The 13,924-nt window shown below is 46.8% G+C and overlaps 2 protein-coding genes across 2 annotated transcripts; one reads left to right on the plus strand and one right to left on the minus strand.

The window, feature by feature from the left end:
- The first annotated feature begins 741 nt into the window (after positions 1-741).
- brd10 (bromodomain containing 10) lies at positions 742-11,320 on the plus strand. Its single transcript, XM_076044893.1, has 10 exons — positions 742-1,297; positions 1,811-2,619; positions 2,945-3,145; positions 3,293-4,839; positions 5,126-5,187; positions 5,377-5,466; positions 5,573-5,688; positions 5,839-6,050; positions 6,234-8,189; positions 8,661-11,320. Exons 1-10 carry the CDS (start codon positions 1,268-1,270, stop codon positions 10,607-10,609), a joined length of 6,972 nt encoding a protein of 2,323 aa, XP_075901008.1. The 5' UTR covers positions 742-1,267; the 3' UTR covers positions 10,610-11,320.
- A 90-nt stretch (positions 11,321-11,410) lies between these two features.
- On the minus strand, positions 11,411-13,588 carry mlana (melan-A). The gene is made up of 5 exons (XM_076044892.1): positions 13,428-13,588; positions 12,664-12,756; positions 12,379-12,475; positions 12,124-12,231; positions 11,411-11,550 (listed from the first exon to the last, which is right to left on the minus strand). The coding sequence occupies exons 2-5, from the start codon at positions 12,750-12,752 to the stop codon at positions 11,482-11,484; spliced, it is 363 nt and encodes a 120-aa protein (XP_075901007.1). The 5' UTR covers positions 12,753-12,756; positions 13,428-13,588; the 3' UTR covers positions 11,411-11,481.
- Between the last annotated feature and the right edge of the window lie 336 nt (positions 13,589-13,924).

The raw sequence follows: 13,924 nt of genomic DNA on the forward strand, positions 1-13,924 counted from the left end.
ACAAAAACCATCTCATTAAATCTGAAAATGTGAGATTTACAAATATATTTTAATTGAAAGTTTCTCTAAGCTTACCAAAAGCGAGATACCGGTGGAGCAGCAGGCCTACACCTGGCATCCACTCGTTGAATTTATACTGCGTACTTAAAATATTCAAGGCCATGGCTCAAACGTGGCATAACTCTATATCACTAAAACGAAAATTCACGCTTTCCCCTTAGTTACAAACACAATCACACGAGCGAGCAAGCATTATAAGGTTGCTGAGAGACTGTACATACACAGGGCAGACACACAAAGCACCGATTTAAAAACGCTGAGCTAATCTTACACTGATAATTGGCGACATCTAGCGGTCACTTAGAAAACGGCTTGTGTGCACCCGTGCATTTGGCTCAAGTTTAGAGGGTCCACAACACTTCGTTGTCTTTGAAATATGAATGAGAGTCCATAGTCTGGTTCTGCTGTTTGTAAATGTGTCACCCAGTTTTAGTGGCGGTGTTTGGATGACTGTTTTCTTTCTTCACGGGAGTACATCTTCAATAATAAATAAATAACAAAATACTATCTGGTTATCAGACTGATTTTTTTTTTTTTTTTTTTTTTTAATAAAGGGGGATATGTATATCAGAAAATGAAAAGTACGTGTCTATATGTTTTGGGTTGGAAATACAGACAGGGTTTGGTGCGACAGGAGGGACCAGCCAGTACGTCAGGACATGATACGTACATTTGCATTGGGCGCACACGCAGGGTGGAAGTGAACGAAACAGAAGTCTTGAAGCAAACGAGCTAGTAGTAGGCAGCACAATAGCCCATAGCTTTCCTGTATTCTGGGGAGGACTCGGCAAGGGGGTGGGAATGGCACAAGACGCACATCTGTTTACAAAGGGAATTGCATAAAAGTTTAGGTGTCACAAAAGTAGTTGTCAACTTGGGCTGGGGGGAAACAAGCTTAGCGGTTTAGCTGCGCCCGCTGCTCAACTGTTATTATGAGCTGTCGGACGCTCAGCTAGCGCAATGCCGGGCTAACGCTCCCTTTCGCCCAAGCCGTCGTCACTGACACGACTCCGGAGTGATGACGACATGAGGTGTCCGCACGACGTCGCGGCCGCTGGACGTTTCATTTCAACAAAATTTCCAGCATGGACAGCGAGCGCAGCAACTGCAGGCCCCGGACTCGAGACAATAGCGAGCTAACCGAGCTACGGAGCCACCGTCGCCGCATCTGCTTAGCTTGCTAAAAGCGGCGTTGGAAGTGCGGTGCATGTCTGAAGCAGCGCGGAGAAACACAGAGGTAACGTCCAGCGGCTCTGCCTCCGTTTGTTTTTGCTCTCGTCTTCCACGTGATCGGGAGACAAGTGTGACAGATGTGCGCTACATGGGAGTCGATGCTCGCCGACGGAATAAACTTTATTTACCCACTGCCTTCGGAACTGCCGTGAGCTAGCTCTCCAGGAGCTAACTTCAGGCTAACTAGCCAACGGTGCCAGGAGTAGAAGGGGGGGAAAAGTTTGCAGAGATCATGCTTTTTGGTAAAATAAGTTTTACCCTTTGTAATTCTCACACAATCAACCGAGATGAGAACATGTATTCTTTCTCGTGTAACTATTATTATTATTATTATTATTATTATTATCATTATCATTATTATAAGAACAGCTTCCATGGCAGAATATTATGTCATCCAACTTAGCCTAGCAGTTCAGTGTCTGTGACAAGAAAAATGTTATAACATCAGTCCCAAGTTTTGGTTCGGGCTTCTTGCCTTGGATTTTCCCTCAAACTCTTCTCATGTCTCTTTTTCTAGTTGCTCCCCTTGCGACAACACCATGTCAGAGCTGTGTTTACATCATCCAAGTTTACCATAGGTCACACCTGTTACCTGCTTCAGGGTGCCTCGACCATGGATGTTGAGGACGCAACAAACCAAAACAGTGGAACTTGCAGCAAACCATTGCTCCTAAACCTGCCCGGAATAGACTCAGCTCCTCAGGGGACCATCTTGAACATGTCCTCGCAGTCCAAACAAGTAAATAAGGGCTCAGAAGGCGCTGACCTGCTCATAACTGAGGATGGGCTCAGCAATGGCACCTGTGAAGTTGAGACCATGGTATCAGTGCACTGCGCTGGTGACAGTGGAGACGACACTGCGGAAGGTGACCAACTTGCCTCGAGCAATGACGGAATGTCGGAGTTTTCCAGCAGCGACCTCTCCCTCCCGGAGGTCTGCATCTCCACCAACAGCAGCAGCTTTGAGGAGGACATGAACTACGAGGTCCAACAAGCCTATAGGATATTCTCCAGCTTTCTCCTGGACAAGCACAAAGGTATCACCAGCCCATTCCTGCAACCAATTCGCCTCCAGGAGACCCAGGACGGCGTTGGAGGGGTTCGGGCCTGGGCGAAGAAGCAGCAGCAGGAGGAGCAGTCCACGTGCTTGCGGAGGATAAAGGAGAAGTTTGTCAACCAGGAGTACGAGAACATTACAGAGTTTGTTGCAGACTTCCGGCTGATGTTGGAGAATTGCTATCGCCGCCACGGGGTTGACCACTGGATCTCCAAGCAGGCTCAAAAGTTGGAAATCATGCTGGAGCAAAAGCTAACGTTGTTGTCAAGGTAGACTTTGACATTCGTAACCTTAATAAAGCATTTGTCCTTGTAAAGAGATAAACAAGTTAACACTATTTGATCAGTCATTATGTAATAACAATTACTATTGTTATTATAATTTAACCCATCTCCTATCGTCGTACTACTTCCCCAAATTATATTCTTGGTGTTGATAGTCAGTTTTTTTTTATTAGTAATTCTTTTAATCTTTATATTCCATAGCATTCTAAAGCTTTTGTCTGCTGGATCACATCATTGGTGCATTATGCTGTTAACTAGAACTTCCGGATTTACACAGTTTTTCTTCTCCATCTGTCAAAAAAAAAAAAAGGACTCTGCGAGAAAAGACAACCTTGGCAGTGACTTCCAAAGGACGCTTCGGTGCGGAGGAGGAACGGAGTTCCGGGGGCACCTCGACGAGAAGACGACTGGCGTCGCGCAGCCTGGCCACCATGACCGTCGGGGGGCACGAGTCCATCATGGTCCAGACCCTGCGGCTGGAAGAGCAGCAGAGAGCAAAGGATGAAAAGAGGTGAGTAATTACTTATGAAAGAGGCTCATTTCTGGGGCACTAATAATGTCTGAAATGTTTGTGAATTTGGTTTTCGCTGAATCCACAATAATCCACATTGAATTGGCAGTAATTCACAGACGCCGACGTGTATTTTAATTTCCTCAGGCAACGTGAGCTCGAGAAGAAGGAGGCCGAGGAGATGTCAGCCAAAGAAGTGGAGGAGTGGGAGCAGACGTTGCTCTCCCAAGCTTTTCCTCACACCGTTGACACCCTTTGGGAACTACCTGCCATTGGCCACTTTCTCTGCCTGGCTCAGACAGCACTCAACCTCCCAGAGATTATATTTTTCGAGCTGGAACGTAGCTTGCTCATGCCCCGCTGCAGCTCTCTGCTGTCCAAAATCATGTCTTCCTTGCTATCGCCGCCACAGCGGAGGGCCACCTTGCAACGCCGGCCTGCCCTGCCTTACCGCCGCTGGGAATCAGAGCTCAGGCAGCGAGTCGTGGGCTGGTATCGAGCGGTGGGCGCCGCCCAGGATCAGCCGAGTCGGGCCGAGCAGCTGGGACTCTGTCACCAGTTTTTCGCCGTGCTCGGGGAGGTCAGTCCGCTGGAGGAGAAACCTTTTCATCTGCTGCCCTTCTACCAGCGAGTTTGGCTCCTGAAGGGCCTGTGCGACAGTGTGTACGAGACGCAGAAAGATGTGCAGGACGCCCTCCTCTCCCAGCCCATCCACGAATGTAGGGAGTCCATTTTGGGCTACGACAGCAAGGATAACGCCTACATACATTTCCCACACTTCTGCGGGGCAGACCTGAGGATCTACTGCCAGAGCCTCAGCACACCACCGGCTTTCCCATTTCCTTCTGCGCTGGTCCGGAGAGTTGCGAAAGAGCCTGGGAACGAGCTGGACGCAAAGAAGGACGAGGATGTTAAGCTGGACAGTGGGTGTGGTGGCGGCATGGAGGTGGACACAGAGCTGACTGATGATATTAGGAATGGGGAAACAGATGCACTGAGGACTTTAAAGGAGGAAAACTGGGCAGAAGAAGCAGATAATAAAAGGTGTAAAAAGGAGGAGGGCTCTGAATCCGGGTCCTCTGATAGAGATGCCGGCGTTGACTCTAAATCTGACTTGCAGATATGCACTAACACATTGGCACACAGCACGCCTGTCCGGGGTCGTTTGAAGGAAGAGACTGAGGAGTATCAATCCACGGACCTGCCGGTGAAAGCGGAGGAGGACTCCCCATCGGGCTCACAACGGACTATTAAAGCCGAGACGCAGGAGCCCTGTCTGAATGTAGGGGAGCACTGCTACACCGGCAGGTCACCTGCCCGTACAGCGCGCAAGGCCTCCCCCTGCAAAACGGAGGAAGGGAGTCTCAATCAGGGCCACCAAAGATCCGCCTGCGTGGAATGTTGTGAAAACAAAACCTCTAATATTAATTCTGAGGACGCCGACGGCTGCCAAACCTCAGAGAGTGGCCAGAACTCGAGCGAAGAGAGGGCTAGCGATAAAATCTGGACTAAAAAGAAAAAGCGGAAGAAGAAGCGAGGGAGGGAACAGATGCCGAGGGCGAGGAGAGCGCGCAAGCAGCTGCAGCACACGGACAGGACACGGCTGTTCGCAGCTGACGGAGCGAAGTCTGCAGCGCAGGAGAAAGTTTCCACAGCAATCAAAAGAAAAGACAAGAAGAAAAAGCATAAAGCGGGTGAGAACGGGTCCACGTTGATGTCAGTCAATTTGCTTCTGCTGTCTATAAATTAGTTTTTACAAAAATATGAGAGGAAAAAAGAAGTGAAACAAAAAGAGACGTGTTTTGGTTGCAATCCAAAATTTCTGTCTGGCCCGCAATCTTGCCAGTTGTCCACATACAGTAGCAGTGTCCATCTAATTTGAGCAAATTCCATTTTGATTTTTCATTTTTCTTTTATGAATTTATTTTACGATTCACCGAATTCTTGCAGTTTAAAGTGTCTCTGTTGTCTTCTTGATAGGCAACAAGCCTGAATCCTCAAAGAAAGTTAAAGATGAACCTTCAGCTGAGCCGTCATTCAAGGTAGTTGAACTCACTTTCTTTTTCTGGGCAGTGTAATAGAGCAATGTTACACCACAAATGGTGTATTATTTCAAAAGTAATTTAACCGCCTCATCCCATCCTGTATTTTTCGGTTTTTAGTTGAGGATTTCTTTCTTTTTCTTTCTCTGCTGTAATTTTCTCTACTGGTCTGTGGTTATTGCTGTGTAGCTGGTTTGTACCAGTCTGGAACAGTTACGAGAGCTGATCAGTAAAACGGAAGACGAACTGGACGACTTGGAGAGCACCAAAAAAAGACTGGCAAGTTTTAATTGGTGTCTTTTAAAAGAGTTTGTAAGTCTTTGGTAGAGAATGAGCATGTTTCCCCATATCCTGAGGATCCCCTTTGCATTTTTTCTGCTCACAGGGTAGATGGTATTATAGGAGAGAAGCTGTGAAAGAGCTCCACAGCACTCTAATCAGACTACTGAATGAGCTCATGCCCTGGGAACCCAAACTTGTGAAGGCCTTTCAGAGGAACAGGTAAGAGTAATTTTACTCTAGATTAGTATCTTTAGATCATTCATTCTAAAGATACTTTTGTTTATTCAAGCAATGCTTGGTCTGTATGTTAATTCATATCCCGGGACCAAAAAGAAATTGTGCTCTGTTTTTTTTCCTCTTTTTTTCAAGGCTCCGTTTGAAGAAGGAATTTGATGACTTCAAGAAGCACCCGGAGTACAATAATTTTGTGCGTGAAGAGTGCATTTCATCATCCTCATCGTCTGACGAGGACGACGAAGACGGAGTCACAAGACCAGAGGCTTTCTCTCTCTCGGATCATTACAGAAGAGCAGAGGAGGAAGACTTGGAACATGTGGTTCCCAGGGGTCTTTGGAGCGGAGGTAAAATTAAAAGAAAATATATCTAAAACTGTTTAAATATCTGAATTCCTGTAATGCAATCACAATGGTTTAAAGACACAATGTGTTAAAACCGAATTTCCCATCTCGGCATTCAATCTGTATGCTGTGGATAATGAATTGATCCTTGTGTCCTAATGCATGGCAAATCTCTTACATCCTCAGCCAGCGTCAGGGACTTTGCGGCTGAGTCTGATGGAGAGAGATTGACCTACGTCCACCCAAACCACACAGATCACCCTCTGGCCAGCACAGAAAAGGGCGTCAGTTTGCAGCCGAGGGCTCAGAGCGGCATTACTTCAAGCGGCGAGACCGGGCTACAGCCAAGGCCAGAACCGGTTCTACCTAATCAGTCCAGGGATACAAACTCATCGTGGGCATCATCAGGACTGCAAACCCAGGATCCAGTGTCACCCAGACCTCCCATTCTGCATCCCACCACTGGGCTACCTAAAGGATACACTCCCATTCCCACCCTGCTGGCCAAGAGTGTGGGAAACAAAGTGACCTTAATGAAGCGGCCTACTGATTACCAAGTGGGCAACAAGATCGAGAAACAGAGCAAAGGGTCTTTGGTCTCCGTACCTACCTCTGTGTTAACTGTGACAAGACTTTCCAAAGCACAAGCGTCTCCATCCAGCTCCCAGCTGAACGCATGTGGACCACAGCCGACAGAAGCACACAGGCAACAGGGAATGGCCACAGTGACGGCAGCTTTTCCTAAAGCACTGCAGGCCATACCGAGCCACACGGTACTTCAAAGTCAAGTGCAGGTTGTACGCAAGGTACCAGACAGGCTCGGACAACTTGTGAGATCTGAGTGCAGCAGCCCAGTGAAAATCGCTGTTCACCCTGCTGTGGACCAGAACGCTGGAGAGAAGAAAATGCAGCAGGTGGTGATACTGCCTTCTCATCTTCTCATCAAGACAACTGAAGGAACGGTCTCACCTTCACATCAGATGCAGTCCACGGGCATTCAGGTCCCAGTTTCTACAGTGACCAGTCCCATGTGTATGTCCACCAATGTGCCTGGCTTCGCCATTCCGGAAAGCAAAATCCCTGTGCAGCAAGTGGCTCCCATGAAAAACACAAGAACATCGAGGACTCCTTCCCCTTCTGTTTCCTCTTGTCCACAACAAGAACTTGTGAAAACAACAGAGTCCAGGGAGGCCCAAGTCAACACCTCTCAAGCTAGTGCCGCACAAGCTGCCATGTCGAATCCCCCGCCCATCAAAAATCCTCCTCCCGAAGTCTCCGCTGAAGTAAAAAAATCCCCAAATCCAAAACAGGAACTTAGGACCGTCTGTATACGTGACTCACATTCGATCCTGGTGACGACTAGAGGCGGCAACACAGGCATTGTCAAAGTTCAGACGTCTTCTGATCAGGTTGGTTCTTTTACCACCAACCCAGTCATCACAATTTCACCTCAGTTTAAAGCTTTTCTCATATCCAAAGCATTGCAAACAGCTTCCACGTCTGTTTCCTCTCCAACACCAACAAGTACCTCAGCAGCACAAGCTCAAAAGCAGGACTCAGTCAAGTCCACTTCTGTCACTGATAGCGTCCCTAGCACTGGCCCTCACAGTCAGACTGCAAGAGTAGCTTTTGCTTCAGGTCAGGGATCCAACGTCCCTATTGGTACCCCATTTACAACAACAAGTTCTCAACATGAACAGTCTGCTCCTGCTGGTTGCCAATTTCAAGCGACATTGGTAAAAAACGCGGTCGCGTCACTAAGTGGCTCTGGTGTTCACCAAGTTCTCACGCAAGCAGATGTTGGGGGCAAGAGAGGCGCAAAACGGCCGAGTGCAGACGCACAGCCCCAAGTCGCTAAATTCATCCTGGTCACCCGCTCGTCTTCTGCTTCCTCCGTCTCGACTGCCACAAGTTCAACTACGAGTTCAGGAGTCATGTACATCGGTCAGCCGGCCGTGCCCTTGTCTGCCACCTCCTTGGAAAGCAGTCCAAAGCAGCCAGTGGCTACCGGGGTCAGTGGGCGGCTGCTAACAACTTCATCGTCAAGTCAGCCTGTGAAAGTTGGATATGGCCCCGGCCAGCCAGGTTGCACGGTCAACATGGAGACATTGTCCAAAGTCAAGAACATTGCATTGCCCTCAGGTGGGTGTGTTTGACTTTTTTGTTTGTTTATTTTTCATGTGTATTAGGCCGGGTCCACACCGGACACAACAGAGCCCGCTTGCTTTCAGCGCCCTCGTTAACCGATGGTGTCGTTCACACCAGACGCGAAGTACCTTCACGGCCGGCTCGCACCGTGCAGCTATTGTTTCGGCATCTGGTCTATTTTGTGCATGAGCCACGAGAGATCCGCGTCAAGCTGGACAGGAAGTCACTCAAAGAAACACAAGAGAATCCGGTTTATTTTTTCAAAATAAAAGCAATTTTCAAGATAAAATACCGCATGATGTGATCATATTTGTGTACGTTATATTTGTCAGTATCTAGTATCTGTAGCTTGCGCATGATTTTCATAGGTGCGCCACTTCGCTGCGCTTCCGTGGCCGATGTGAACCAGGTGTTATTGTTGTGGCTGTCTTGCCGTATTAAATATCTGTTCCCTTGCATCCCCAGGAGTTCAATTCCAGGTTTCTGGAAGGACAGCAACTCTTGGACAGACCATGGACACCCTCTCACGGTCTTCATCTCTGGGCTCACAAATGTCCATCTGTGACACAGGCCACGCTACAGCCACTTCCTTAAACCTCGTTACAAGTTCGAACAGCATCACTGTCCAGTCTGCTTCCAATGTCCCTCTGACCTCCAGCTCCAAACAGCAGTGCACCTCTTCCTTCAGCCCGATCCCTCAACTCTGTTCCCTAACGTCGCCATTCACTACTGCCGCTCTGACTGCAAGTAACAGAAAGGACCTTGGTACGTCAACAAACATACAGTCCAACCAGTGTGCGGCTCACTCGTCCCCTACCATGCAGAGTAGCCCGGCCCAGACGTCTACTACTCCTACTATTGCACAGAAGATTTCCAATAGCCAAAGTGGCATTGGTGAAAAAAAACCCTTCTCCTCTTCATCACAGCTAGCCCTGAGTAAGATCCAAAAAACCATTCCTGCAGTAGGGCCCGCAAACACCCCGTTGTCCACCTCTGCCACTGGCACGGTCCAGCAGAAGATTATCATCAATACCTCCACGCCGCTCATTGGCGGCACACAGATTATGCTCAACAATGCCCGTTTTGTGGTCCCTCCACAAGGTTTAGGCCCAGGCAGCCATGTCCTCATCATCTCCAGTCCCGCTCAACAGAAAGTGCCTGCTGCCAGTGTTCCTAGCACTGGAGCGCCAGTTCCTCCCCAACAAGGATGCCATCTCACTGTAGCCCCTCGAGCGTCTGTCTTGCCCCAGTCTCCACTCAGGTTGCCTGGTGTGCCAGTGGTTAATTCCCCGTTTGTAGCGAGCACACCTGCCGTCAGCCCTGCGTTACTTCCAACCATTCCGACTATCCCATCAGTTCGACAGGCAGGAACGTGTGGCTCGGCTGTATTTCCATGCACAACCAACGTGGTGGCAGCTTTGCCGAGGTCACTTGCCACACGGCCTGGTAATTTCTCTCTACCTGCCATGGGTACGCCCACTTTAGTCTCATCTCCGCCAAAATTAGTAGGCGTCCCAGCCGTAGGTTCACCGGGCGCAACCAGCACCCCCGCCCTCAGCTCCCAGCCCTCCGCGCTAGCCTCAATACGCTTATCTGTTGGTGCACCTGCACAAGCTGAATGTTTGTCCACCATCTTGCCTCTGGTAGCGCACCCCTTGTCCATCGTGTCAGCGCCCGCTTCGTCCCTGCCCTTGATGTCCGGTCCACCCGTTTCCACAATCCCAGCTGCAGCTTCTGTGATTGCGTGTGCACCAGCTCTGAGTTCTTCTCCTGCTGCCCAGCAGGCGACTCCAGCACCAACCCCTGGTCACATTATCACGAACCAGCAGGCAGCATCCGGAACTGTGCATACAGGACTAGACCACCCGTCACTCAAAAAGACTGTTCTCGCAGTCGCGCAAACTCGTGCTGAAACCAGGACAGCGGTATTGCCAACGGTGGCTGCTCCCCCGACGCTAGGTGCAGGTTCTGCGGTGCAGGCACTTCCAGTTGCAACCGTCACACCAATTGGAAGTGTGACTGACGGGTTTGGAGCGGCACCGGCGGCGACCACCACACTGTCTTCCAGCAACGCTGCACTCCTGATCACTCCCGCCACTCAACCAGTCACCTCCCCGAAGGCAAAAGGCAGCCTCCAAACGCCTGTTCCTGTATCAAGCCAGGCACTTGGAAAGCACTTATTGCATACCTCACCCTTAGGTATGCATACCAACCAAGCACCCAAGATACTTGTCGGCCCAGATGGGGCTGTTTTGAATACAGTTCAGTGCCAGCAGGCCGATCCAGCACTGCTAACTACCTGCCCCAAACAGATGGATCCACTGACGCGTTCCCACAATAGTAACTCTGGAGCACTACACACACAAGACTCTGCTTTACGGCCTCCGGATGCGGAAGAGAAGCGCTCCAATTAGCTGAAGACTGTGCCAGCACTGAGGACTTGGACTTGTTGTTTTGACTGTCAGGGCCTATATCCAACTGTAGTTGAACTCCTACCTTTCATTAGGTTGTATCCCATACATAAATTGTATCATCAGACTTATTAGAATTATACTGTATGCTGTGATAGGTTTCTTGAGTTAAAAAAAAAACTGTTACAGATTTCCTCATTTGAATGTTATATATACTCTTCCTTTCTTCTTGTTTCCTGTATGGCCAGTACTGAGACCTGACTAACAAATCCATTCAAAGAGAGGGTAGATAGACGTACTTTGAAATTGAGCTTTTGTAATATTTTCTAGTGCCACTGGAAGCTCAAAAAGTCATATTTCATATTCTATTCATTGGCACAAGATGCTCTACTTTGTCAGTATGAACAACAACAAAAAATCAGTTCAGTTTCTGTCATGTCTTTTTCATCCAGTCACTAAAAAAACTACATGTTCTCTGAAGAAAATAAAATTTAACTAATTGTTGGCTTTGTACTACAAGTTAGAGCCCATATAAAATGTTTTGAGGTTACATTTATTTATTTTTTATCACAGTCATTTTTTTCAAAAATATTTGTTAGGTACATTTTCATTGAACAAACATGGACGCAACTGCATGGAAATAAACATTGCAATTGTCTCTGCTTGTTATGAAGATGATGATGAATAATATTTATTGAAACAGTTTTCACAATATACATTACATTTTGTTGGTTTCTGTGAAAGGTCTCTTAACTATTTACATACATATATGTGTGTATGTATATATATATATATATATTTGTAGATCATCACACAACTAATACGTTAAGAGTCGGTTCTTTGTTCTTTCAGGTTCTGTGTTCCCCAGTTGCTCTTCAGGGTGAATAGGGGGGAGGCAGTGTTCCGGAAGAAATCTTCTCATAGGCAGGAGGTGCGTTAGGAATCTGGAAAAGACGATGAAGCACTCAAACAAACGCAGGAACACTTTTTCAGTTTAAGAACAACCTACAACTTAGTGTTTGCGTTTTAATGGCGATAAACACTTTTTTCTGTTTCATCTTTATCTTAATTTTTGCTCTGGTGGACACTTTTAAAAAATAAAGAAAAGGTTGTCATCTGGTGACTGCTTTCATCGAAAAGGTTACCAACTGAATCTGGCTTTGGTAACACCCAACATCAGAGGAACGCACACAATAATTCACACAGCTTGGCTGGGAGTTGAAAAGTTTTCATTTCCAATATTTTTTCAGTCAGCAGACTATCCCCCCAGTCCGGTGACCAACTAATCTCTCCCCTGAGGCATAGCTGCATTAGCCTCACGTGTTAGAAAGCTGGGCTTTGTACTAAACTTTTAGTCGGTTTTATCGAATTCTACCTCTTCTGTTGACCATGAAACCTATACCTTTAATTAGACGATTTCTATACCTTAGTAATAATTTGGCTCCTGACAAGAACACGACTACAGAGACTATAGAGGCTCTGTCAAGGCAGCCGTGGGGTAACTTCCTGTGTCTTACCACAGGTCGGAAGCTGCCGAAGTCGGTGAGTGCCATCTTGTTCTCTGCAGAAGGCCCTGCCTCTGAGTACTGGCCTTCTGTGTGACTTGGCGAGCCCGGCCTGGGGCTCTGAAAAGAAACAGATTTAGGATTGGTGGTGAAAAAATAAAATGGAACCAAAAAAGCACACAAAAATGAGCATAGGGTTTTTACAAAGGGAGGGAAAGAAAGCTTACAGCCAAGGAAATATTGGAAATATGCAGGAAAAAGTCGTACCCTGATTATTTTATAGCCGCTTCTCTTTTTGAAGAACCAGCAGCCAAGGATGAGGAGAGCTGCCAGGATGACCACCAGGAGGACGATGCCCACTGCCCTGTTTTGTACCACAATTCAAAGAGAATATTAAAAAAGCTTTTTGTTTTGCCCTCAATTGTCTCTTTTATCCTACATTAGTGTATGTTAAAATATCAATGTCATATTTCGAAAACCACATTTATATGTAATAAAAAAAACAATACAGGCCACTGCTCTTCATGCCAGTGTGAAAAAGATGGAACGTACTCCTCGGCCCTCACGTATCCTCGTCTGCTGCTTGCAAGGTAAATGTTGAAATCTCCACGAGGCATCCCGTCTGTGTGGTTGCAACGCATTCAGCTGGAAGTGTTCAGAAAATCAATTTAAGTTTCATTTAAGTCTAAGTTGTGCCAAAGACAAATTGTACATGTCTTAACACGACATTGTTCGATCAATATGTTGTGCAGCAACATTCAATCAGTTTAATTTACAGCACTTCATTTTCCGAGGCGGTCAAAAGTTGCTGACACATTTTAAGAGAACTGTACGGTTAATCATCTAGTTTACGGGACAACAGATTTAGGTGTTGTAGATGACCACTTTTTTTTTTAACTGCAGTTCTTACTAAAAATATTATAGGTTGGCCAGATGTATTCCAGCACCAAAGTGAGAATAAAGTATGTCTGTGAGTAACTAATGTTTGTGATTTTTGTTTAAAATGAAAATGTCCTTGCCCAACAATCATATTACCCATCCTATTACAAATTCTGAGTACATTAAACCAAGAAATCCTGTCAGTTTTTATAAAAGTTATTGTTTCTATCCCTTTTAACCTGTTGCAGAAAGAAAATGAACTTTGATTTAATCCCCTGGCTGGCTTTGTCCTGCTTCAAAACAACCACCTCCCGGGAAAAATAAATAAATAAATAAAAAAGTTCAAAAAGCTTCAAACTGAAATGTTAAGCACTAATGAGCAGCTGAAAACACTGAAACATTGGCTGGAAATAAAGACAAACAAAGCATCATCTTACCAAATTGGATAATTAGATTGCAGAGAATGGTTCCTCCGGACGGGACGCCTTCTCAAATGTGGGCTGCGGGAGATCTGTGTTATGTCACTCCTCAAATATCTTTCCTCTGTGCACTGGAGAGCAGAGAGAGAGAGGCAGAAAATCCTCATGACCGTCACGGGTTTGGGGCTCATGGTTAAACCCATTGAAGCAGAGTAATTAGCGTGAAACCCTGTGGTCCTGAAAGGCATGTTATCCACTCGTGAACCCACATGCGTCAACGGCTGACTTTCTTTTCTCCCATGTGTGTGTGTGTGCGCAGCCAGGTGTTGCGAGATGCAGTACATGTTTACCTTCAACAAAAGGCAGTTTATCCCAGAAATATATTAAAACTAGAACATAAATGAAATAGCCCAAAAGCAGGTTAAGCGTTTTGCAGTGTGAGCTTACTTGAAAACTAAATGGAAGTTTACTAAAAACATGTTCAAACATGAGCCGCTGCCAAACTGCCAAAATGA

This window comes from Nelusetta ayraudi, unplaced genomic scaffold, assembly GCF_046127955.1.
Source record: "Nelusetta ayraudi isolate G7.1 ecotype Tasmania unplaced genomic scaffold, CSIRO-AGI_Nayr_v1 ptg000083l, whole genome shotgun sequence".
NCBI lineage: Eukaryota > Metazoa > Chordata > Actinopteri > Tetraodontiformes > Monacanthidae > Nelusetta > Nelusetta ayraudi.